The sequence below is a fragment of the Pinus tabuliformis genome, chromosome 6 (genome assembly GCF_031772625.1).
Source record: "Pinus tabuliformis cultivar Carrire ecotype Pingquan chromosome 6, CPIR1, whole genome shotgun sequence".
Lineage (NCBI taxonomy): Eukaryota > Viridiplantae > Streptophyta > Pinopsida > Pinales > Pinaceae > Pinus > Pinus tabuliformis.
The window spans coordinates 1422292326-1422319740 of NC_142292.1; the positions used below are offsets into that span (position 1 = coordinate 1422292326).

General features: G+C 38.1%; 1 protein-coding gene across 1 annotated transcript in view; it reads right to left on the reverse strand.

The window, feature by feature from the left end:
• The window catches only part of LOC149263979 (cyclin-C1-1-like), a 241976-nt gene extending 215988 nt beyond the window's left edge, over positions 1 to 25988 (reverse strand). The window contains exons 1-2 of the mRNA XM_089427184.1: positions 25833 to 25988; positions 25639 to 25745 (exon numbers count right to left, since the gene is read on the reverse strand). Of these exons, the coding sequence (XP_089283310.1) occupies positions 25639 to 25745; positions 25833 to 25864 (139 nt within the window). The 5' untranslated portion in view covers positions 25865 to 25988. The remainder of the gene's footprint in view (positions 1 to 25638; positions 25746 to 25832) is intronic.
• Between the last annotated feature and the right edge of the window lie 1427 nt (positions 25989 to 27415).

A 27415-nucleotide genomic window follows, 5' to 3' on the forward strand; every position in this document is an offset into this window, starting at 1 on the left:
AAATGATGGGGATCAATCCCTTGATCTTGATGATAAGAGCACACAACAAAATGCAAGTATTTTGGAACAATTTAAAGCTAGTTGTAAGAAAAATAAATCGCGCGATATTGATGACAAGCCCAAGCCTGTAAAAGAAAGTACAGGAGACACTAAGGCAGAGACAAAAGCATGGGCGTGGCTCTATCCCCCTAAGAAGAAGAAAAACCACGATGTGAATTCAAAGTTTTCAAAGAAGAAATCTCCTAATAAGGATGATCAATCTCCTTGAGGGAGCCAAGAAGGCCATAATGAGGAAGTTGATGATAATGATGATGGAGTGGAATGGCAGACTGACACCTCTATTGAGATTGGTCAGAAGAGGATTAAGGAGCCACTGACTCTTGCTACCAGTGAAATGGTGATGTTAACTATTCCTGAAGAAGGTATAAAGCAACGCACTGATATGAAGGATATAGGTGAGACTATCTCAAAAACACAATGGTTGAGCCTGAAGACAAGCCTACTGCTAAGAAGGGAAGAGATCCACAAGACTTATGCTAGAAAGTGATGATAAGAAGGAAGATTTTGTGCAACAAAATGTTAATCTTTTCAAGTTTGGTCTATAGTACAATCCACTATGTTTTGAGAGCTGGCAGAAACTTACAAATATCTATGACGAGGTAGACTTGATGTTAAATGATGGGAGTAAACACATAAATGTGGTGGAGTGGAAGAAGCAAAGTAATTTAACTCAGAGGATGGAAATCAATCAAAGACGAAGCAGACATTCTTCATTAATGAGTTTGGCTTTAGAGCAGCAGAGTCAGGTACATGAGTTATTGGCCCTTGTATACCATGATAGCCTTCAAAATGTGGTGCCTCTATATGACCAGCAACATTTTGTTCCAGCAAGGGACTCAGCTTGGGCTACTTTCTGTCAAAACTCTCTAATACACTCTAGGAAAGCTTTTGCATACAAACCTAAATGGTCACATCCATTTTACTTAGGTAAGCTATCCGAAAAGTTGGGTCGCCCATATAAAATGGGTGATAAAGAAAGCCTAGCATGAGCTCTACCCCTAATCAACGATCACTCGATTCCTCAAACACAAGATGCTCCATCAATAAAAGGAACCCTTGTATTGTCCCAACCCTGGTGAACAATAAATTGACTCATCATTAACTGGTATTAAATGTTGAATCTCAAAAAGAAAGCTTGGGCTCCTAAGCTATGCACTGAAATCAAAGCATATCATAAAGAAGTAAAAGGAGCACCAAATGGGTGGAGAATGCACGCTGAGGAAAGGAGTAACTCATGCCTCCATGATTGCTCCCTCCATACACCTATACACTCAAGATTTTTTATCAACATCAGTTGGTCCCTTAGCTATGGCACCCTGCCTTGAAGTCATTCCCACTCCGTTACCACTATTTCATACACACCTATGAATTGATGAGCTAACTTGGGAGCTATCACTTCCCCTTGGGATTTGGAAACACCCAATAGGGTTATCCATATAACCATCCCTAACATAAGGAGGTAACTTGTTTACAAGACTCGATCTAGTTAGACATTTGAAGGTGATCTTTGTGTGAAGTATTGTTGTGCCCCCAACATTAGGTATGATCCACTATGATGCATCTATGGTTATTGTACCTAATGGTTGTTGATTTTCACTTGACCTTGAGAGGTTTTTGTTAGGTGGTTTTCACCATAGCAGCAGAGGCCTCAAGAGATGATTGCCCTACTTTCTTAGCAACATTGCAGAGATCATTTTACCCATTGCACAGAGAGAGTATGACCTTGTTGATGCAACATTGCCTATCCAAAGCAAGGCATGGGCTACATAATGCGTGCACATGATGCTTGACACTCCGAGGTACCCCTGGATGCTAAAACGTTAAGCCCATGAAGCTTGGTGTTGGAGATATTGATGATGTGCCTAGTGGACCCAGGATGCCCCCAAGCTGGCCTCAACACTATTTGATGGGCATCAAATGTCCCAAAGCCCAAATGATGACGAGTGATGACAGGGGAGAGCTTGCACATCACTTTGGAACCCCAACGTTGGAATGAGAGAGTACCAGATCACCTTCTTCCCTTTTAAGGGTGACATTGGGCACCATGGAGATAACGTGTTGGCATAGAGGCACTTTGGAGGCATGCTTATGATCTAGGAGATACATCTTGGAGTATGGAGCACTCATTGGCCTACATGACACCCTAAAGTTTGTTGCCTTATCATTGATACTTTGCATACATAATGTTTAAAGTAGGGTTTCTATTATGCCATGACTAAAAGCTTGACTATTGCTAATATTTTGCTTCATTATGTAAAATTGTTCTAAGGCCCATAGGGAAACTCTTAATGTGCAAACCCTATATTTAATTTCTCCACTTACAAGAGCAATAGCTATGGTTTCAAAAGTGGATGCTTTAGGTATCCCCCCTTACTCCATTAATTTCCTTCCCTTGAATTTTTGCCCTAAAAACTCCATTAGACCCTAACATGATAAAGCATTGATCTTGAGTGTATTGAACATCCATAAAACCAATTATAATTCATCTCCTTTTTCTCTCTCCTAGACGACTAGGGCAGCCGCTAGGGATTCTAGGGCAGATCTATGCATAAAAGTGAAGTTTGAATTCACGTTTGTGGCTCATAATTTAGGGATTGCATCTATAAATTGTCTAAAAGCAAAATATAGAATAGACCATGAAGCAAACCTCCTAAATAGGGTTGGAATTACTCTCTTTATCGTTGTTTATGCATACCTAACAGCGATAGAATTTATTTCCCTGGTCCAAAACCTAGTCTCTATTGGAAGATCTTGGTCCTTTGTTGTTGAATATCATTTCAAAGATCTTTTCTTAGGCTTATATATGACACTAAATGCCTCATCATTACATATCTTACAAGCCCTAACTTATAGCAGCTTATTTCTTGGTCTAGGCACAGAGTATCTGAACATTAGCATTGAACATCTAGATCATCTTAGGCCTTGCCAGTACTCTATCCAACAATAGACTTTCTACTCATCACCTTGAGTCATAGCATTAGACTATCTTTCTAGGTCATTTAGGAAAGCCTCCCTTGTGGTTTAAATCCACTAAAAAGTAGGAGAAAGGTTGTTGAGGTGACAATGGCAACCGTTTCTCTTGTTGCCAAAAGATCTAGCCCCGCCAATGAGGCTTTGCGCTGGGCCTGCTAGATTTTGTAACAACAATCTCTAACCCTTATCTCCAAAGTGATGGATGGCTAGGATTAAATCCTAACCCACTTGAGATCAATGGTTGAGATTAAAACAAACTCACTAATGTAATTAAAATTACATTTCCTTAGTTTTCATGGCTCAATAGCAAACATTAATTAATCAACTTAATTAATGTGTGTTTCCTAAGTTAAAGTTAGGTTAAATCTTAAAAACAGCTTACTCAATAAATTGAGCAAGTTTCCTATGAAGGCTTTGGGCGATTCTTGCATGCTTGACACCTATCCAATGCAGAAATACATGTTTGTTGCTACAAACACCAACAGTTCTTCCATCAAATATATGATGATCTATGCCTCACATCAATCATAAACTCTTTCAAATGATTCTACCATGGTATATATCTCCTATGCGTTACACCTCTAATGTCATATTGCTAAAATTGGCAACTAGGGCCAAACTCCATGTGAGTCATCTTATTTATGGCAGCTGATATTTTTCTTGGATTCCTCTCATCAAGAGGTGTAGGATTGATCTAAAGATCATCCAATTCCGATAAGTATTCATGGAGATATGAATTTATTTGTGTTATGGGACAATTCGTCAAGGTCGGCCAGCAACCAAACTGCCCCCACTTGTGCTCCACGTTTTAGTATAAATACAAGTGCCTTGCAAGTCATTTGTACACACAACTCTCTTGAGATTTCTTCTTCTCCACTTGTTTTGGGTTTTAGTGGAAAGAAGAATCTCTAAGGGAAAAACGCAGGTCTAGAAGGAGACCCTATACGCAGCAAAAGAAGGATGCCCTAGCCGCTGTCATAATGAAGCCTAGCTGCAGGTCTTGTGAAGGTTTGGCCGCAGTTCAAAGGGAGATCTATCCACTGTTTAGGGAAGCTTCAATACGCAGCAAGGTAGCCCTAATCTTGGAGCCCTAGCCGCAGATCTAAGGAAGGGTTATAGCCCAGCTTTGGAGGAGCCATAGCTGATGTAATAACGTGCCCTAGCCGCAGTCTATTCATAGATAAACGCAGCCATGATGCCCTAACCCTATATGCTGTTATGGAAGGGTTTCTAGTCATGGAGGACAGCCCTTAAGACGCAGCAAAGAGGCTACCACAGCAAGGCAATTTGGGGACTGTGTTAAGTGCTCATGGAAGGATATACGAGCTGTTGTTTTAGGGTAACCGAAGTGTTGGTTGGAGGGTTGAGGGTTTGTTCTTGAAGGCCGAGACATGGAGGATAAGTTTCAGGGTTGTTTGAGGTGGTTCTTGGGTGGAGAAGCCTTGGGAGAGGCAGCGTAGATTGTTGTGGTTAGGCCGCAGGCCCTACCTCACTATTGAAGGGCAGCGTAGGGTATATTGAGGGTTGTTCATGCCCAAAACAACATCAAGTCAGGTGAGCATCTCTCTTAGTATAGGCCACAGCCAAGGAGGGTTGTTTGGGTGACTGTTTAGGGGCTGCCAATATGCCCTAACCAGTCACAGTCACAACAGCTATATTGCAGACCTGAAACTGCAGTAAGACATAGTGATAGTGCAGCAAAATACATGGACAGCAAGTACATGATGCACAAGGCACAGTGGGACAGCAGTGTAGCTGTACATAGCAGCAATACATGGACAGCAAGTACATGATGCACAAGGCACAGTGGGACAGCAGTGTAGCTGCACATAGCAGCAATACATGGACAGCAAGTACATGATGCACAAGGCACAGTGGGACAGCAGTGTAGCTGCACATAGCAGCAATACATGGACAGAAAGTACATGATGCACAAGGCACAGTAGGACAGCAGTGTAGTTGTACATAGCAGCAATACATGGACAGCAAGTACATGATGCACAAGGCACAGTGGGACAGTAGTGTAGCTGTACATAGCAGCAATGGTTCATGGTGGATACATGGGACAGCAAGTACATGATGCAGCAATCATAGTGCAGCAATGGTACTTGGGTCAGCAATGGTACCATGGTACAGCAAGTACATGGAGCAGCAATGCATAGCATAGCTCAGCATAGTACAGCAGTACAATGATGGGTACAATCATGATTAGTGAAGCATGATGAGATGCAGCACAGTGATGATGGGTGCAGCATGGTGCAACACAGTGAGGTGCAACATGTTGATGAGGAGCAGCACAATGATAGGTGCAGCATGGTGATGGAGTCACCTGGGAGAATCAGTTGAAGCAGCATGTCTTCAACTGAGTTCAGCTACCTCATGTATCATCTACTTAGAGATGATCTATGCTCTTATTTAAGATAAGTCAAAGTGTTGACTTCTGTTGTAAATGTACTATCTCTCTCTCTCTCTGCTGAACTATTGAAGAACATATAAGAAGAATTGATCAAGGGTTTCCCCACATTGGGGTTTGTCCCTGGCTAGCGCCACATCTTGTGTCCTCTTGTCTTAGCTTGTCTTCTGCAATTTATGTTTATGTTCTATCTGTAGTTTACTTTAATGCTGATGTGATTGCTAATCTGGAAAAGATATTGAGCTAAATGTGAAATTGAAATAAATTGCTCTAAGCATAGAACATACCTAAAATTAACACATATGCATTTGCACATGATACTTCATGCATGATCTTTTTTCATAAAAAAAGATATTAATCCCACACATGTTTGGCTTATCACTTGTCATCCAACAAGATCTAATAAAGCAAATTTAAAGAACAATGTAAGTCAAAATCAAATAAAGGCAAAAAAAGGCTAGAGTGTTGAAAATAGTAGCGAGAAATGGATTCCTTGATTTGTGCCTTAATTCAAGGAGTCAAATCAACTCTCTTCTTTGGCATGCTCGATTTCCTAAAGAATAGGAGATTTCCTAAAAATTAGGACAAGCTATGTAGCAGTTAACTAGTGTGTTAAAGTAGAAGGTCGAGTTCACTATCTTCTAGTGCGAGTTAGCTATGGAAGCCAACATGCATGAGTTCCAAGTCTAAATTTGGGCAAATCGAGTTACATGATTCGGTTAGACTCACTTAACTCACTCAATTACCAGTTCGACTTTCCAGAAATAACAACTTGCTAACTTTAGCCATCTTAATTGCCTTTAAAAGGAGGAACAAAGGCACTCATTAGATCATAATTGAGCATGGGTTTGTGCGAGCTTGTGAGAGAAAGGTGCCAAGAGACCTTGTGCGAATTGTTGGAGAGGAAAGCAATTCCTTAAGGAAGTGCACATAGAAATAGGAGGTTCCCTATTTAATAGGAGGAGAATTTGCACAAGGAATTTGGGCTCCTAGTGCACACAGATTTAGGAGGAAAGGATCAGCATTCTTGCAGGTTGTTTCTAGCCTAGTTCAAGGTTGAGAGATCATTGTATTCTCTATTGAAGCAAATTGTTTTTGTAAGAGATCTATTGCTCCAATTTCTTCAATAAAATTCTCAAACAAGCTGAGGGTTTTCCCAGTTGGGTTCCCTAGAAAAAATTGTTTTGTTCTATTATGTATATTTGTGTATTGATTTTTGTTCCTATTCCACTGCAAATTTGGTAGAGAAATTATGTGTCTATATGAAGAGAAATTATATTTCAGATTGTTCATATTAGCAGTTGCAGAATTTCGTCGATTCTCTACATAGAGGTGAAGAGCATGAAAAGTAAAAACAAAAAAATAAAGAAGCTAGAGTTCTATCACCTTATTTAAAAGGCCCAACCTCTAGGTCCTATGCTAAAAATGCATATCTAAGAAAAAGGACGGAGAAACCAAGGGGAAATATAAAAAAGAATAATAAAATAAAGTGTCGAGGTGGTAACTAAAAGCAAACCTCCCTCTAAAAGGCTTCCTGTATGAAATGGAGACTCCTAGCTTTAGAAAGTTAGTTGGACTAGTTAGAAGACCTTTTGCATCATCATATATGACTTTGAGGGTCAATACATGAATTTCCCTTCCCCTTTCCATAAGTTATCCCATCATTTTACTTAACTCTAACCAAGTGACCTGGGAAATTCCTCTGAACTTAGGAATTGCCACATGTAATAGGGGTAAGGTTGTCCCACCATGGTACACTTAAGAAAAATTATTAAATTAACTTATGTTATGATGTTGTTAGAGGAGAATATTTATTGTGCATTGCCTAACGATTTGTGTTGAGACCTGGTTAACTATTATAGATGGGCATCCCACATTGTGATCCATGCACCATCCCTCAAGATCCATGTTCCAACTTCTAACAAACAAACAGATATGTATAAGTTGGGATCCTTGACACTGCATTGGGATACATGGTGATGGCTTTGCTTAGGGATTCGTGACAATGCATTGACATCATCACAAAGGTGTCCACATCATCACATGTACACTTGGTGGCATTTGGAGCACATATGAGCCTATTATGGTGGTCACTAGATATCCTAGCATATATGTGGAGAGCCCCCTCCTTTTGGACCCCTTACTCACACATGGGAATGATTTCTAGACTTTTGGAGATGGTTTTTTCTTGGTACATGTGTGAACACTCCTTTGGGGTCCACTTTCTTTCACCTAGTTTGCATATGTGATGCTAATAGAACCTTCTAGAAGATCGCACTTTATTTACCCTTGTTTAGCCACGTGTTGTATTTCTATAGCTTTCCAGAAGGGTAATCTTGGTTTTATTAACGATTTGACCTTGCACATTGTATTAACCTATGTTGCCAGGAAACGTGGGTGGGGGACGAGGACGGGGGCGGGGACGGGGACGGGGACGGCATTTTTGGAAACAGGGTGCGTGGGTTCGTCGGGTAATATAATAATATTAAATTTTAATAATTAAATTTTATAAATTATAAATTTATAATTAATAATATATATGAAATTTGAATTTGTATATTTTTTCAACTTTAAACAAGAAAACTTTAATGATAATCATTTAAACATGCACATCATTGAACATTCAACATTGACATTGAAATTTCAAAATTTATCACCAAAAAATTGTTCTTTTGAATCTTTTCGGTGTATAACCATGACACTGTGACAGCGATGTGAGAGAGCTCAAAGCTACTACTAAAACTGAAAATTCAAAATACATACTAGGATAAATGCTAGACTCAGCTATTTTGGTGAAACTTGGGGCAGATTTTGTCACACACAGGCTTTAAAATAACTATGCAGCTTAGGTTCATTTGCAAGGATGCCTATCAATGAATCAGGCTGTGGTCGTACAGACCCTTCCTCCTACACAGCCAAGGAGTGTTAGCATTTCTGCCTCCTGCTCTAATTTCAAGACAGCTTCTCTCCTTATTGAAATTGCTCATTCTGGCTGGAGCTTGAGCTTGTAACTTTGCTTTGAATGTTTAGTCTCTCCCATATAAAAACACAATTTTTTCATAGGAGATTCTTCTCAACCTGATAGTGGTCTAGAATTTTCTTGATGTCTAATCATCCACCTGCCCCATGCATGGTGTGCTCTGTGGTAAAGCAATCCCAAAAACAGTGGCAGCCTTACCCTTCCACAAAACACGCTTATTAGTCTTTGTTTCCCAATAAAATGCACAGCAGCCATCTGATGGCTTGAGGGATAGTTTGTCTTTGAGTGCGAAGCTCTGCCTGAATATTAATTATCTAAACATAAAACATCTTCGCAGTTTTTAGAGATTACTTGGTGTACAAGTCTGTAGAGACCATATATGATTTAGGCATATTTTCCTAGTTTTAATCTTAACATGATGTTATCAGAATGCTGTGAGAAATTGGCAGATTTTGATACTTAATTTAGCCATTGTCCAAAATAGCCCTTCGCCATTTAACAGCATCAGCTGATTACAACTTATGGCTGGTCTCAATCCTACTTTCTTTTTGACCGAAAATGTCTGAACCTCTATGAAACCGGATTCGTCCAAAACCCTAGTCGAATCCCTAATCGGTCGAATCGGACACGATTCTGTCCGGATTCGTGTCAGGATTGCAGGACTCGTCGTGTCCTCTTGTGGCACGTCGTGTCCAGTAGCGTGCCCGAATTTCGACATCGTGTCTCGATTTTTCTGCCGAGTCCTGGTTTGCGGATTCGTTTTCGGAACTGCTGCTAGGGCATCAAGTTAGCACGTTTTGTCATGCTTCAGCTATTAAAAGCCCATTTGCTTTGATTCTTGACATAGTCACAATTTCCGTGATACACTGATATCAATCTCAGATTCTCAGGCTTCAGCATTGTCTGTATATAGAGCCTCTATTGACATTACTAACTTCCTTCTTGCCTAAAATCTCTATGGTTTTGAGGACGCAGACGTTATATCGCATTCAATCAGCAGGGTTTCCTACAGGATATCGAAACTGATTATCATTAACTTACTTTGTTTTACGTTCAGCTGTTATCAAAGAGTTATTATTTATTAATAATATGTTGCTAACTTCTAAATTGTTTATTAAGTTTATAACAAGATATTTTAGACATTGCATGGTCGTTACCTTCATTAAGAGGGATATTCCTCAATGTTCATAACATGTCAGGACTCAGGATCTGGCTCAGGGATTCACAAAACACGTGTAAATTGGAATATAGATTAGATTGGAATTCCTCATATTAACGTTAGCACTCACAGTATATCGATCAGTGATCTGAGGAACTGTTCTGAAAACATGGAAGAGGAGGTTCAGAAGACTAAAGCCTGCCTGTAACAGATTTTGATTTGATGACTTAATGAGAAAACTACAGTTGTCAGTGTGACGTGTTTATCATTTATGTTTATGTGACTAGTACCACTGACATTTATTTGAATTTTGTATGTACTATGCATGCTAAATTGCTAATAGCCCAATAGCTATAGATGAAGAATCAAGATCTATGTTTGAATTTTGAAGTCAATAAATTTGTATCATTAATTAAAATTTGTGTAAGAAATATGCTAATATCTAATTTTTAATATATATATATATATAGATATATATATATATATATTTTTAAATATATATTAATAATTATATATATATATATATATATATATATATATATATATATATATATATTTTTTAATAAAATAATATATAACGTGTCCTAACGTGTCCTGTTCCGGGGGGTCAGCGTGTCCCGAATCCGACACCACGAATCTCGAATCCTACGTGTCCCGAATCCCCGTGTCAGGTGACTTAGCTGAACCTATATGTGTGCATTTACAGTTTATAATTTGATGGTTATTTGGCTCGGGAATGAATGTTTCATTCCAAATTGATTTACAAGAATTCTTAAAAAACAAGACTTGTAAAAAACTTTAAAAACCGGGTGCGGGTACCTGTGCAACACAAGTTTTGATGGTAAGGACCGTGGAAGAATGTTTCATTCCAAATTGATTTACAATAATTGATTTAGGGTTTTTTAGGTTTTGTTATAAGTTTTACCTTTGTTATAAGTTATTTTTTAAATTTCAATAAAAAGAAATTATTTGAAAATTAAATTTTTAATATAGTTTTTTTATGAAGAACCCGAAGAACCCAAAGAACCCAACCCGAAGAACCCGAAGAACCTGAAGAACCCAAGAACCCAAGCACCCGAAGAACCCAAGCACCCAAGAACCCGTTAAAGGAAAAGAACCCAAATTTTTTTTTTGAAGAACCCGGTTCTTCATGGAAGAACCCAGTTCTTCTGGGTTCGTCTGGGAAGAACCCGTTCCCGAATCCGGTACTTGGGTGCGGGAACTCGGGACAGGTTCAAGAACCCCACCCCCGGGTGCGGGTACCCATGCAACACAGGTATTAACCCTTTGATTGAGAAGAGCACTCATGTTAAAGTGATTTTCTACAACAGTTTGAGGGTGTTCATGGTTTTTACTTGAGCTCATCGTATTGGGACATAGTTTCCATTGGCTCATTGTATTTGATGTATGGTTCTAGAGCGAACCTTATTTATAAGGAGGGCGCTTCCCTCATCTCTCATGGTTGAAAGTCAAATGGAGAGAGTTATTTGCTTCATTTTGGCATGAGACCTTTCTTTTTTTCATAAATTTTCTAGTGTGATTATAGAAGGGTTTGTTTGGCAAGATTTCATTGAGGAAGGAGCTACTACAAAGCAAGCAATATTAGTGAAGTGTGATTGCAGTCTATTTCATTTCTTTGTGAAGTTTAGGCTAGATCTACTGTATTGGGGGTGAATATCTTAGGGTTTTACTTCCTTACTCTAGGTTTGTTTTTAAAATTTAAGTTTGTAACACTTAGGTTAAATTCTTGAAGATTACCTCCATGTGATTCTTACATAGTTCAGATTACTTAGTTTGATGCTTACCAAGCAATCTTCCAAGATGTTTGGGGAATTCAAAAACCAAAGGTTAGAGGACCACTTAAGAGGAGTTTAGACCCCATTGCCCAATGGTAAACACAAGGTTTCACTTTCCTTTTCTAGCCATCTTATTCAAATTTTCCCTTTGATTTTTTTTCAAGCAAACTATTGTTTTGTAGATCTATATCTTCAGAAATGGTGGCATTTTCAAGTTGGTTTGGGCCTAAGTTGCAGGAAACGTTGGAGAAGGGTCCGTTTCCAGCCGGAAACGAAACGGAAACTCGTACCGTACGGCCTGGAAACTCGTTTCCGGCCATACTGGCCCGTTTCTTGAGGAGGAAACGTGGCCAGTACGGCCGAAAACGAGTTTCCAGGCCGTACGGTGGAGTTTCCTCTTCTAACTTGACTTTTTCTTGTATTTTTATTTTTTCGCTTCTAATTTTTTATTGGGTGACTAAAATATCTTATGGATGCTTCTAGATGGCTCTCAAGTTATAAAAAAGAGGTTTTTTTTAGTGGGGCAGCCTAATGTTCAAGCCTATGGCCCTAGTGTTCATATGCAATGACTCAGGATGTTTGAGAGTGATTTCGCCCTCATTGGATTTCATATGGAGAAAGTAGAATTTTAGATCTCACTCAAAATCCAGCAGACTTATCTGTTTTTCAGGATTTCAGGATTGGGGGGATTGCAATGTTTCCATTGGATTTTGTTATGTACTAGGGTATGGAACTTGTATTTAATCAAGAGAACCAACCCCTCTATGCAGGGGAGACTCCCAATAATCATGAGCACGTAGGGTACTAGGGTATGGAACTTGTATTAATCAAGAGACAAGAAATTTGAAATTTCTCGTGGCTGATTTTGGATATTGCTATTTTCATTATGTGATCATTCATGAGTAAATGTGATGTAAATTTAGAGACTTATAGTTTATGCATTGACAATTGACAATTTAATCATAATGTAATAAATTAGAATGTATCATATATGCTTTATGATTGCACATTATTTCTTAAAGGTCCATATATATATGTGTGTGTGTGTGTGTGTGTGTGTGTGTGTTTCCCCGTTTCCAAAATTTGGAGGGGTCGCGTTTCGTACCCGTACCCGTCTCCCTGTTTCGTGCAACTTAGGTTTGAGCTAATAATTTCACATCTAGCAGCTAACTTCGTCTTATTACAGGTCACACTCCTAAATAGCCATAGCATAAGTTGAATTGCTTTTTCAAGACTAGAACGAACAATTTGCTTCATTTCTTGCATAGATCTAGCCTTTCGTTCCCTGAAAGAGATAACAACATCTAAGATCTAAGCATTTTCTTTGTTTAAATTTGAATTCACTCAATATGTTTGCAAATCTAAGAACTTTGACGGTAAATTTGATTGAATTGATCTCTGACTTAAAGCATGGTTCCACAACAATATCCTACAAGGCTAACGTTGGATTTGCTTAAGAAAAACTTGCTGGTCAAATGAATCTAAAACTCAGATCTGAAAGTTTCATTTAAGCAGGTGCTATTTTCTTTTCCTTTCAAATTTTAACGGGCTGGTTCAATACCCTAAACTACCAAAAGACTTGGTATTCCTGTCTATTTGAGAAGCATTTTTGCTGGGTTTATTACTGCATATTGGAAATAGGCACATAGTACAGAAACGTACTACATCTATGGTTCGATACCTTAGAGGGTGCTCTTAATTTAACACTTGCCATGAAAACGAAAAAAAAAAAAAATTGAAGTGCTGGTAACACTCTTCAAGGATTGGGTCATGGTTTGGCATTTCTTCACATGTTCACTTTGCAATATTTCTCATTATTTCTAATCTGAACACTATTGAGTAATGAATTGACCCCTAAAAACTTGGGACGACCTGCAATAAGTGCTAACTGAATAAATTTTGAGTGCTGTTCATCTGCTTCTATTTAGTATGGGGCTGTTTGAAGTGCATTATTGTGATATTTCCACTGCTGTTTTATACTTTAATTTTCAGCAGTCCTAGAGGCTGAAAATTCTAGGGTTAAGATCCAGAAAATCTTCTGGGAAGAAGTTGACATTTCAGTTTTGCATTAATTGCCCAGATGCATGAAATTTTCACAATCTATGCAGAACTACACAAGAATTGATCCCCAAAAGAAAGTAAAAAGTTAAAATTTAAGGGTGGAAAAACAAATCAAAGTGTTTTCACCTAGAATATATCAACATGGCATTTATAAATTCACTTAAACAGAGTAAAACAAAAGAGGGAAAGGGTGAGAGAAACATTTCCATTCACAAAATCGATGATGTTGATGAGGGTGGTATCATTGATGAAAAATAAGATCACTACAGATGATTGAATTCTTAAAAGGTAGTCTCTTAGGAAGTCCTATCAAGGGAAACATAGATGGGTTTCTCAATGATGGATTGTTGTTTAGGAGCATTTGACTGAATTATAACCTCACAACAAAGGTGAACCGTGACAGCAACCAGTGGATAACACCAATGATGGGCTCCATATCTGTAGGAGAGGAGAAGTAAAAAGTTAATGCACTTTCTGTTTAAGAAACAATGTCTATCCAAGTGGCTTTCCTGGAGAAGTAGCCAGCACTGCAGCTAGTTACCAAGATGTCCCAGTGGATGGAAGACTACACATTTTTGGTCTTCATATCATTTGTAAAATGCCGTAGTCATCTTATAGTTGTTGCTTAGTTGAGTTGTAGTTCTTCCCTGTAATTGGGCATTGGAGACTGGAACTTTTATTTACATGCTGAGGAGCGTGTTGAGATAACTGATAATACCAACTCTCAAATAAAAATGTCATTATGTTTTGATTGAAGCTAGTGATAAATTTTAATAGCATGCAGACAATATGTGACAATTCATGTTAGGTATTTAACCCACCATAACCATATTCAGTAATCCAAATTGTGTAACAAGGCATGATGTAGGTGAGAGACTGATGTGCGAGAATATGGTCAGCCTGCCTTGGGCTAGCCCTGTGATGTAATTTCCATAGCATTCACATATGAAACGTATATTATTCTCCCCCACAGCGGGTGATGATGGTAGATAATCGAGATATGTGGTGGGAAGGGGACGTCTGGACTTGGTGGGAACTCGCACCACCCACCACCTGGCATCAAAGATTACATCAATATATGAAAGGCAAATGCTTGTGGATGTGACCAATTTATGCAAGATGGTGGAGTTGGGAAGTGGCAGCCCTGGCATTAACTTGAAATTATGGAGTCGTGAAGGACTAGAACACCCTCATGGTTCACCATGGGGAGGCTACTGGCATCATTAGAACAGTCTGGGAGCAAATAATGTGGACACCACTTGGATTCTGCATAATTGACACTCTCCGTCTATATGTCACGAGCTTGCAGACCCTCAAAATCTCACAAGCTCTCAGTTCTGTCATTTTCCACTGCTTGTGAGGCCCCTCTAGTCTGGTAGATTTCTCTTTAGGCATGGTGATAGGTTTGAGCAAGATTTGGACTCTCAGAGAGTGTTTTTCCTTCTCTCAAGGCTTGGGTGGCTGGCTAGATCAGTAATTATTACATTCAGGACTCTCTTTGGCTCTGAATTGGCTTCAGGTTCAAGGGAGTTTATGCATCTACATGGTATTTCTTTTCCCAGGTCTCCTAAACCTTTTTACCTTGTTTCTATGAATCTTGTCTTAGCTGCCCTTTTTAGCATGTGTTTTTTTTCCGGCTTCCTAGCTGGAGCATGATTTTTCCTTGTATGGTTCCTTTTGTTCTCTCTGGTTGTGAGTCATTTCCTCTTTTTGGGTGGTTGTTTTCTTTTCTCCCTGAAGCGGCTGCCTTCTGGATTGGTTTCCTTCCTTGACAGGTGGTCTTGGGCTGGTGGGGTTTATCCTCTGGTCTGTCGAGATTTCCCTCTCCTTTTACCTAGGCTTCACCTCTCCTCCAACAGGCACCTTTTAAGCCTTTTATTCTCCTCTGAAGCTGCTCCTTCCTCTAAGAATCCTTCTCCTCTTTCTCCCTGGTCATCATTCTTTTTTCCTATGGTGAGACATGGTCACCCGAGAGGTCGCAGGGGAGGTATATCTACTTCCCTTCCCTGTAGCTCGAGAGCTCAACGCTCAACTGAGCACTCTGCAGCAGTGGATGTCCATTCTATACCTCCAGAAGTCTGAGAAAAATCCAGGAGGCAGAGAGAGAGGGGCAAGGGTGGAACGTCAGGTTATTACTAATGCACATGTTGAGGCTGATGTGGGGGGCTGGGTCCCAAACACTGGGAACACCAGAACCCGACACACAGATATATGCAAACCATAGATGTCTACTGGCAATTAAAGACAATCATGGGCAAAGTCCTAGTGGAACGCTCAGAAACTCAACTGGAAATTTTATTATGCATTGACAAAATGAGAAACTTATTCAAAGAGTCTCCATCATGGCACAAAAGTTGGCAGATCTAGAATTTTCTACCAGTAATGAAGAGGAGGCCTACCCTGACACTAAACAAGTTGATTCAGCATCAAAGTAAATGGTTCTTCTGTTCCAGAAGAAAAGAAATATATATTATGCTCCCTGACACTAAACAAGTTGATTCACCGTCTAAGTAAATGGTAATCGTCCTTCTGTTCCAGAAGAAAAGAAATATATATTATGCTCGCCATATTATGTGCTCATTAATTTATGTGTGTATATTAGCAACAACAATTATTAAATACTTGATCAACATCAGGGAAAACAAAAGTAGTGATGTGCTCATAGTGAATCGTGTTTATTAATTTTACAATTACATGGTTAAGGTGTTTATGACATGAGAAGTTCGAACCCTATCCAGCGAGAACAAGAAACTTTAATTTATCCACATTTATTAGGCCTCATAAACCAACGGATATGCTGTTCTTCCCTAAAACTACAGCTAGCAAAGGGGCGACCTTTCTCTATCAAGCCTCGTTTATCTTTTACTTTGTGGCATGTGCTCATATATTCCTCTCTTTGATTATTATGCCATTCATATCAGGGTTATATCTCAGAGCCTAGGTAATATTTTATAGAACATCAATTTCAGTACAGAAGTGAGGATTTTTGACAAGCTTATAATTTTTGACAAAAAAAATTGATCCTATTTATAGGTAAATGGATCTATCTTAAATCCAGATCTATTAAGCACCAAGATGTTAAATGATAAAAAAAAATTACAGCTTGATGAATTTGATCCTTCTCAATGTTTGATAGATCCGGGTTTAAGATGGAACTAGGCTGGTTTATTTTGATATGTTGTCACATACATATGTACCAAGGTTACTTGGGAGCGGGAACGGCATTTTCAGAAGCTCCCGGTTTGGGAGCGAATCCCGGATCGTTTTTTATATAATATATATATATTTATATTTTGATGCATATATGTCAACAAAAACATGTAGAATGATGAATTAGATATAAAAAACATAGATTGAACCATATAACAACAATTATTTAGAAGTTTATAATCTTCATCAATGTCAGGCCAGGGTAACTCCACATTGAACAGAAGAAAACTGAGATAATATTTCATTAAGAGAACTATTGTTTATATACAAGAAGGAGACGGAACAGTTCATCTTCTTGATGACTGTTCACGTTCCAGTTCACCCATCCGTTGAGGATTAGGTGTCAACATTCCCCCCCTTAATCTGAAGGGATGTTGGTGAGTCCAAGCATCGTTCTGAATCTTTCAAGCTTTTCTCTTCCAAGCGCTTTGGTGAAGATGTCTGCAATTTGCTCGTTTGTGGAACAATGACGGAGATGGATTGTTTTGGCCTCAACATGATGTCGGATCAGATGATATTTAGTATTGATGTGCTTAGTACGATCATGGAACTTTGGGTTCTTGGCCAACTTTATTGCAGAGGTGTTATCAATCATGAGTGGAGTTGATTGTGTTTGTTTTACCTGCAAGTCTTCAAGAATTTTCCTGAGCCACACAATTTCTTTCGTTGCTTCAGCTGCTGCCACGTATTCTGCTTCTGTTGTGGAATCTGCTGGTACTGATTGTTTGCGTGATCTCCAGGAGACAGCTCCTAATCCAAGACTCATAGCATATCCTGAAGTAGATACCCCAGTTTCTTTGTCTCCATCGAAGTCTGAATCAGAGTATCCAATCAAGTTGAAGTCGTCCACCTGTGTATACTTGATTCCAAGGTCTTGAGTTCCCTTCAAGTACCTTAGAATTCTTTTTGCAGCAGACCAATGTCCCTCACAAGGCTTTTGCATAAACCTGGAGAAGATTCCAACAGAAAATGAAATGTCTGGTCTGGTAGTAGTGAGGTAGATGAGACTTCCTATAAGCTGTCTATACTTTGTTGCATCCTCAAATTCCTTTCCTTCAATAGATGTGAGCTTCAAGTTTTGTTCCATTGGAGTAGAAAGAGGATTGCACTCTGTCATGCCAAATCTGTTTAACAAATCTCCAATGTATTTCTTTTGAGAAAGAAATATGGATTTTGGATGTTGGGTTACTTCAATGCCAAGATAGTAATGAACATAGCCCAAATCAGTCATTTCAAAACTTTTTCCTAATTCTTTCTTTATGGATGCAATATAGCTTTCATTGTTCCCTGTCATTAAAAGATCATCTACATATACCACAAGATATACAACTGTTTTGCCAACTTTCTTGACAAATAAAGTTGCATCATCAAGATCAAAATGTTTGAAGTTGAGTTTCAGAAGATGCTCAGTTAGTTTTTCATACCAGGCTCGTGGTGCTTGTTTGAGGCCATACAAGGACTTCACAAGTTTGCATACTTTGTGTTCATGTCCTTTCACAGCAAATCCTTCAGGCTGGGACATAAAAACATGCTCTTTTAGATCTCCATTCAAGAATGCAGTTTTTACATCCATTTGATGGACTTTCCAACCGTTCTGAGCAGCTAGTGCAAAGAGTGTCCGAATGGTTGCCCATTTTGCTGTGGGGGCAAAAGTTTCCTCATAATCGACCCCTTCCTTCTGTGCAAAACCTTTTGCCACAAGCCTAGCTTTGTGCTTGTCAAGTGAGCCATCAGCTTTGTACTTGTTCTTGTAGACCCACTTGCAACCAATTGGTTTGGTTCCAAATGGAGGATCAACCAGCTTCCAAGTGCCATTCTTTATGAGGGCATCATACTCCTTCTGCATCGCTTCTTTCCATTCATCATGAGAAGCAGCTTCTTTGAAGGAAGTTGGTTCAAAATCTGTAGACAAGTTCAATTCACAATCATAAGTAACATCCATATCAACAGGTGAATTAGAGTTATCTACATCACCTCCATCTTGTCGGTTTGTATTTCTGGTTCCTGTTTTTCCAATTTCATCAGGATGAACACTTTCAAGTGTCTTTGTCAGCCACTTTGAGGGACCTTTCTGAGATGGTCCAGGCTGCTCTGTTGATTGAGTTGGGTCTGAATCAAGATTGAGTCTCCCAATTCTATCAATTACATCACTTAAAGCATCATCCGTTGTTGGAGTGTCATGCAGGGGAGATTGTTCTTCAGAAGAAGATTCCACATGTTGATCTAGTATAGGAATCCCCCCTTCAAGATGTGGAATCTGATTATCAAACTCTTGAAATGATTTCGGTTTTGTGAATCTATCCAAACGATCAAGTTGTCGCTCAACAACACTGTCAGATTTGGATGATTCAAGAAAAATGACATCTCTAGATAAAACAAACTTTTTATTTACTTCATCATAGAGGTGGTATGCTTTAGATGTGTTTGAATACCCCAGGAAGATACACTTACGACTTCTAGCACCAAGTTTGTTTCTATGTACCTTTGGTATTAAAGCATAACAGGTGGAACCAAAGATCCTGAGATGTTTTACCGAAGGAACATGTCCATACCATAATTCATAAGGAGTCTTGTTTCTTATAGCACTAGATGGACATCTATTCTTTATATATGCAGCACATAGAACAGCATCAGCCCAAAACATTGTCTTTACATTTTTGAAGAAAAGCATGGATCGTACCATATTCAAGATTGTTCTATTCATTCTTTCTGCTACACCATTCTGTTGGGGGTTATAAGGTACAGTTGTTTGATGTTTAATCCCATGTTGGCGAAGATAGTGTTCAAATTCATTTGATGTATATTCTTTTCCATTATCAGTGCGAATAGACCCAATATGAGATTGTGCATCATTTTCAATCCACTTATGAAAATTCTTGAATGTTTGAAAAGCATCAGATTTGTTCTTCAATAAATAAACCCAACACATTCTGGTGTAATCATCAATAAATGTCATGATATACTTATTTCCATTTGCAGAAGAAACAGGCATTGGACCACATAAATCTGAATGAATGAGTTCAAGTTTCCTATGTGCTCTTGAATGTGAATCATGAAAAGACTGTTTGCTATGCTTTCCTAGAATGCAAGCATCACATTGCTTATGTTTTCTAGGAATTGTAGGCAAACCAGCAACACCATTTTTCTTTAATAAGCGAAGACTGTCATAGTTTAAATGTCCAAATCTAGCATGCCATAATAAACTTGATGGAAGTGTACCTTCTTCATGATGAGAAATATATGAGAAATGTTATGCATGAGCAGAAGTTCCTTGCAGTTTAAGAAGTATTTCTTCTTCTATACCCCTCATGACAAGTGAGTGGTCAGATGCCTTTCTTACCTCAAGCTTGCCATCAAACATGTGAATGGAGTGACCTTGCTGGCGGATGTGGACCAGGGACAGCAAGTTTCTCTTGAGCTGTGGGAGATATAGAACATGATCCAGAAGAAAGTCTGGAAGACCAGGCAGTTTAAGCCTGATTGTGCCAAGCCCTGATGGCTTGATTTTTGACTGATCTGCAAAGTATACTGCTCCATCAACATTATCAGTGAAATCTTCAAAAAAATCTTTCCTATGAGTCATATGACAGGTTGCTCTTGAATCAAGCAACCAATCATTTTTCGAAGAAGCAAGTGAAGCATTAAACAAATCTTCATTTACTCCAATGTTACATTGTGCCTCAATATAGTGAGCGGATTCAGGTGCTTTACCTTTGTCTGTGTCATCAGTTTTACCTTTCTGCTGATTTCTTCTCTGCTCAATCTTTTCCCATGGTAGCTTGCATGTAGAAGCATCATGTGATCCATTTCGTTTGCAGCGAATGCAATGTAAGTCTGCCTTTTCTTCTTGAGGGTGTCTGCCCCCCCTGCCTCTGAAATATCTTCTTCTTTCTCTTGAATGCATACTGTAACAAAATTATTTCTACTGATAGAAAATCCTTACGTTACAGCCTTCAAATTCCTCTAATATTTTGCTAAAAGCATCAGCATTTCATTGTACATATCTCTGCAATACTACTATGTTTTGAAAAATGCGCAATGGATCACTTCAATATATCAATACTACAAATGCTTTGGTATATAAGACTTCTGGAAACACCACAATATTTTGAATGACAACGCTTTGAATTATTTTAAACTGTGTAATATCAAAACTGATCAACGCTATACCAAAATAAATATACACTGAAGAACTGCTCAGCACTATATCAGAACCGCCATACTGAAGTAAAGATCATCTCTTATGTCATATATCGGCATTCTGGAAACACCACAGTTCAGCAACGCACCACAGTTCAGCAACGCACCACAGTTTTAGCAACGCACATGTAGTATTCCAACACATGGACTGACTGCTCACAGACTTCAAAGCTCAACGCACATAGAATTCAACATATTTTAACCAACATATTGAAACTTCGCAGAGATATTTCTAGTGTATCGATTACAATACAAAGAGATACAGCACATTCAAACTTATCGAACCACCCGATCCTCCAACTGCCTTGCCCAATCAGGCCAGGCCAAAATGTTTTGACGAATATAGTTCAGCTCCCATTTAGTCGACTAAAAATCTATAAAACATATCATTATAATTTTTCTAAGACATAAAAGATGTGAATATTAGGATCTGCAATTGCCGGTTACCAAATTCAAGTGACTTGTCAGAAAAGCCTTTAATTCGACCGGAGCAATGCCTTCAATTCGGTCTCAGACGTTTCAGCAATTTTCGTCATAGATCTGGTGACCTCAGCCAGCATATCCATGATTTCCTTCGAGCCTGTCTTCCGGGTTGTTATAATGTATTTGCCTCGACGACCATTCGCTGATTGCCCTGAAGCAATCTCGTCATCATCCTCCAAACATTAAAAGAGATCAAGTGATAAGCATTAAGCATTAAGCGTGAGCCTTGATAATGCTGTCGCCATCGTATGCCCAAAAATGCGGCGTTGTTGTTTTACGAAATGCAATGATATAATCCAGTGGGACCGAACAATTCAGTGGTACTAAACTCCAGAGGCAGAGTTCTATCCGCGGCCCAACAAAATAAGGAAAATCTCGCCCGGGAACTTTTCTGCTGAAGCGAACGAAGTGAGCAAAATAACGTTCACAAAAAAAGGATCTAGAAATGGCAAGGGCATTGATGCCAGAAGCAATCTCTCCACGTCTTTTGAGAGACCTATGCGGCGAATAAAAGGAATAAAGTCCTGCTGCAATATGGATGAGGATGGAAGTGTTCCTCTTTGGGAAGACTGGGCGGTACCGAACGATACAAACAAGGAAAGCTATGACCAGTGGGCAAGGCGAAACAGGTTTGAGGTTGGGGATTCTCGTTAAACCGCAGTAACAAGTCAGCCTCAAAGACAATATTTGTGTAAAATACTTAAGCTAGAGAGCAGTCGAAACGATTGCAGGGACAATGGATTGTTTCAATACCTCCTGCTGCGTCTTCCATAGCAGCCGAAGCTCAACAGGTACACATCTTGCGTTACATCGAAAAGCAACTCGTAAAGCTCCAGCATCTGCTCGGGGCTTCCGTATTCAGTGCTTCCTTATTCAGGGTGAAATTCCAGAGAGCAGATTTGTCAGGATAGAGAGCAGAGAGCGTTATGTCAGGCAAACGCTCAGGCAGATGCAGCGCTGGTGCGCCAGAGAGCAGAGGAGTTATGTCAGGCAATGCGCAGAGTAGCGCTCAGGACTGAGCAACTCTCAGGACAGCAGGAGTTACTACTATTTCTGGGACCTGTGCTCTGATACCATGTCAGGCCAGGGTAACTCCACATTGAACAGAAGAAAACTGAGATAATTTTTCATTAAGAGAACTATTGTTTATATACAAGAAGGAGACGGAACAGTTCATCTTCTTGATGACTGTTCACGTTCCAGTTCACCCATCCGTTGAGGATTAGGTGTCAACAATCAACCACGTCCACAAGTTAGTAACATACAACATATTGAGTCTCGTGAATCATGATTTATCAATCTTAAAGTTTCAAGCTTTCAAAATTCAATATATAACATTTATCATTATTGATCACCAAAGTTGTACTTGTAAGTTACAAAAAATAATATCTTGACAACAAATAATATCTAACATAAAATGAAATGAAACAACTTTCAACTTTTACAAAGCATCATATTCATAATTCATTAACAATGAGTTATAATTGCCAACTTCAAACATCAAACTTAAATTGCCATATATTGTTTACAAAAAATATCATAATAAATATGAAAGAATCAATAGTTATAAAAACTACTAGAAACTAGAAAAGACAAGTAAATCTATTATCTATTGCTAATGCTTGGGCCTTTTGCCGCCGTGAGAAATGTCTAATTTTTTAGTCTTGTTGGAAAATCAAAATCTTTGTCATTAATATCACCCTCATTATCATAAGATAGAAAAAACATAGCATGTCAAATCAAGATTTTGTTCAAGTGATGGTTACATTTTTAGTAGGGTCATGATAGAGGAGTTCGACAACCAATGTCACTAACATCAAGGTACATAGAAGGATTGGTGCTCTTCATTAAATATGAGTTCCATACCCTAATACATGACAAAATCCAATGGAAACATTGCAATCCCCCCAATCTTGAAATATTGAAAACTGATAAGTCCGCTAGATTTGAATGAGATTTAAAATTCTACTTTCTCCATATGAAATCCAATGAGGTCGGAACCACTCTCAAACATCCTGAGTCATTTCATGGTAATGTTAAAAATTTAAGTAAAAGGATGAAAATGAAGATTAAGGAGAATGTCATTTTTACTTCATGACATTCTCTTTAATCTTCATTTTCATCCTTTCACTTTAAGAATTTAACATTACCATGAATCGCATATCAATACTAGGGCCATAGGCTTGATAATTAGGCTGCCCCACTAAAAAATTATTTATTTCTTTGAAAACAAATTGCATTTGGAATGTTATTACAAAAAAAAATTGCAAAAAAGGCTAGGGAGCAAAAATTTCGCTCCCGAAATACGTTCTCATGCGGGAGCGATTTCGGGAGTGCGCTCTCTGGCCGCTCCCAAGCTATTCGGGAGTGGGTTCAGGGGGGGAGCCGCTCCCCTGCCACTCTGGTATGTACATAAAAAAAAAAATTGTCACGTAATGTTACATGACAACATCTCCTCCACTGTTGGCTATAGAGCACCTCACTAATCTCGATGCATGTTGAAAACAGTAGCAAGAAAGGTCCTTCTTTGACTTGTGCCTTAGTCAAAGAGGCCACAACTACTTTTTCCTTGGAATGCACGAGTTCCTAAAAATTAGGGGGAGTCCCCATAAATTAGGACAGTTCATAAAGCAGTTAGATTGATGCACTGGAGTGGGAGGCTCAGTTTTTTGTCTCCTCATGCGAGTTAGTTTTGGAAATCGACCTACGAAGAGCCTCAGTTCTAAATTGAGACTCCATGAGTTACAAGAGTCAGTTTGAGTCAGTTAACTCATCAAGCACTAGTTCGATTTCCAGAAATAAAACTTGCCAGATTTAACCTATTCGAAAAGCTTATAAGGAGGACGGAGGCACAGAATTGATCATTGTTTTGTGAGCACAAGTTGGTGAGACAAGGCAATAGAAAGCATGAGTTTGTGTGCAGACACTTGTGTGTGGAAAGGGTGTACTAAGGAGAACTTGTGAGCGGTTGGTAGAGGAGAATTTCCTTGGGGTTTGCACAAGGAAATAGGGAAGTAGGATCAAGGTTCTTGCAAGGTGTTTCAGCTTAGGACAAGCAGGGAGAACAAGACTGTTTTTCTATTGAAACAAAGTTGTATTGTAAGAGATCTATTGCTCAAAATTCTATCAATAAAATTCTCAAGCAAGCAAAGGGTTTTTCCAGTTGGGTTCCTTAGGATTTTTGTGTTTTTGCTCTCCTATGACTGTGTTTTTATTTCTGTTCTATTCTGCTGCAAATTGGTAAAGAAATTCTGTGTCTTGGTATTACAAATAAGTTTCAGATTTGTTGACTACAGCAGTGGCAGAATTTCATGGATTTTCTACAGTGCAATCATATACTTCTGTTATGTGTGTGGTATACTCTGTGATCTTTCAGTCTTGTGCAGGGCTATGCAACTCAGCTAAAATATGCTTACAAGCCATAAGAGTGACCTCCATATACGACATTGGACATAATATCCTGTACACAGCTTTCAAGCTGAAGATTAAGCATTTATCGTTTGAAACATAAATTCAAGAGCTGGGCATTTGGGAGTTCAGTCGATGCACCGAACAGGTGCCGCCAATGTGCATAAATGCAGATGTGGCGATAAAAAATTCAAAAAGGCATGCGTAACGCAACAACACCACGCCTAATGGTATTATGCTGGAAAATGAAGACCACAGTTTTAGGGTAGCAAGCATCTTGAAGTCATCAAACCCAACCCACATCACTGCGACCATTATCTCACATGGTAGTAACACATCCAATACAGGCATATAGCCAGAGTTGCTTGCAATGAGCCCCAAATATAGTGCTTTCACGTCTCAGGAACAGAGCACTGTAAAGTTGTGACCAGATTGTGCCCTTGTGGATAAGCTATGAGGCAACTTATATGAGAATAATGAAACCCAATTCCACATCCAGTCAAGTGTTTTGTATTGCCCCTCAGTATAAGCATGAATTGCTTTATGTTGTTCCAACTTCAACGGTCAACTTGTTAGAGTGAGGGGTGATAATTAAGATTAACCAAACTTGGTTAAGTTATGCACAAATGGTTGAAATTTTGTGCAGAAGTTACATATGCATTAACTATTAACCCCACCCAAAAAATACCTATTATGGCATCCCAAAATGGACTCTTTTTGTATTTAAGATTCATTGCGGTTTTCTTACAATAAGTACTCAATGTGAATTCATTGTACTCAATATGGATGTAAATAATTTGGGCATCGATAACACGGGCATTCATATTCAAATTTCGAATTTCGTGAATGTTAGAGGTCAGAAGATAATCTCTAGAAGATGAGATGAATTACTCACAATTTGACATATTGATCTTTATAATTTTGACATCTTCTTGAGTAAGCCCCTGTTCCTTATCGAGCGGATGGACGATTCCTACCTTCTCCGCATCCAGAAGTTCCTTGCTGCAGGCAAAGTATACACGTATTAGTTGCACATAATTTCATTCCCGGGAATTCAAGTAGAGATCGAAAACAAGAAATCCGATTCACCAGTGAGAAGATGTCCAAAAATTTGCTGCCATTCTGCAACCGCGTCCGAAAAGAAAACAAGGTAGATAGACCTGCAGGTTATTCGTGCCTGCTCTGGTACCTGTTTTTTTGTTGTATAGAAGTCACTCCACGCAGATATATGTGGTGAATGTGATATAAATATATATATATATATATTGATTGGAATGAGATAAACTCCTCTAGTATTTTGTCTAGTATGGCTGGTAATGAAATGGTATTTTAATATTTATCACGGTAAAAATGGTTTTTGGTTTTAATTTTTTTCTTATTCAAATTGATGTGTGTTACTCAAATTTTTCAACAATGTTGAAAAGACAATGTTAAGAAACCAATAAAGCAAAGAAGGCTAAAAAGACAATGCTAAGAAACCAATAAAGCAAAGAAGGCTAAAAAGACAATGCCAAGAAACCAATAAAACAAAGAATGATAAAAAGACAATGCCAAGAAACTAATAAAACAGAAGGTATTTGGGTTGAAATAGATTTAGCTTTTGAGAGGGTTTAAGACTTTGGGTTTTCTAGAAAAGGTACATGCTCTTTAGCTCAATGGGGTTGTAAGAGTAATCCGAATAATGGCAACTCTATATTTTTATTAATTTTGTAATATTTTTCTTTGGTGGAGATGTAGGGGTGTTGTTTTATTTTAATATAATTTAAATGTTAAGAAAATGTTTTTGGTAGTAATATATAGGAAAAAGATTTGTCACGCGATTTAGAACCATCCAATGTGGGTCATTGTAGATCATGGCACCATTTTAGATAGAGCAATGTAATAAATTGCTAGTTTTCAAAAAAAAATATTTTAATAAGTAACATTAATTATTAAGACCAGATTATAATAAATAAAATCTAATAATAAGTTAGGTTCAATATTTAGTTTAATAATTAGAATTAAAAGAATTAAAAATTCAAAGTCAAACAAGAAACAAGGAGCAAAGTCCTAATAAATGGAGTCAAGATACTAGAAACAAAAGAATTAAAACTCAAGAAAATCAACAATAGGAAAATCTAAAAATGCAAAGGTTAAAGGAATAAGGTGCCAAGGCCATAAAAATAAATAGAGGGGCCAAGAAAAATTACAGAGATCCAAGTCAAGCAAAACAAGGAACAAGGCCTTTTAATTAGAGGGCCACGAATAATGAAAATAAAAAATTTATCATTTTTTCATTTAAAACAAAATAGGATAAGTTATAACATAAACCCAAAATAATATAAAAATAAATAAAAAGAAATATACATTTATAAAAATTAAACTTTGGAAGATAGGACATAATATTTATAATAATTATACGAATATCAACATTAATATTAATAGGAATAATAATAATATTAATATTAATATTAATATTAATAATATTAAATTAATATTGATATTTTGTCTACCAATTTTAATAATATATTAATATCAAGACTATTTTACTAATATAATATTAATTAATAAATAACTGAATTAAACAAAAAATTACCTATATATAATAACACATTAATTTAATTAAATATTACCTTTTCTAACTAACCATGTATATTATTTTATTTACTGATATTTTTAACCTTAACTATATA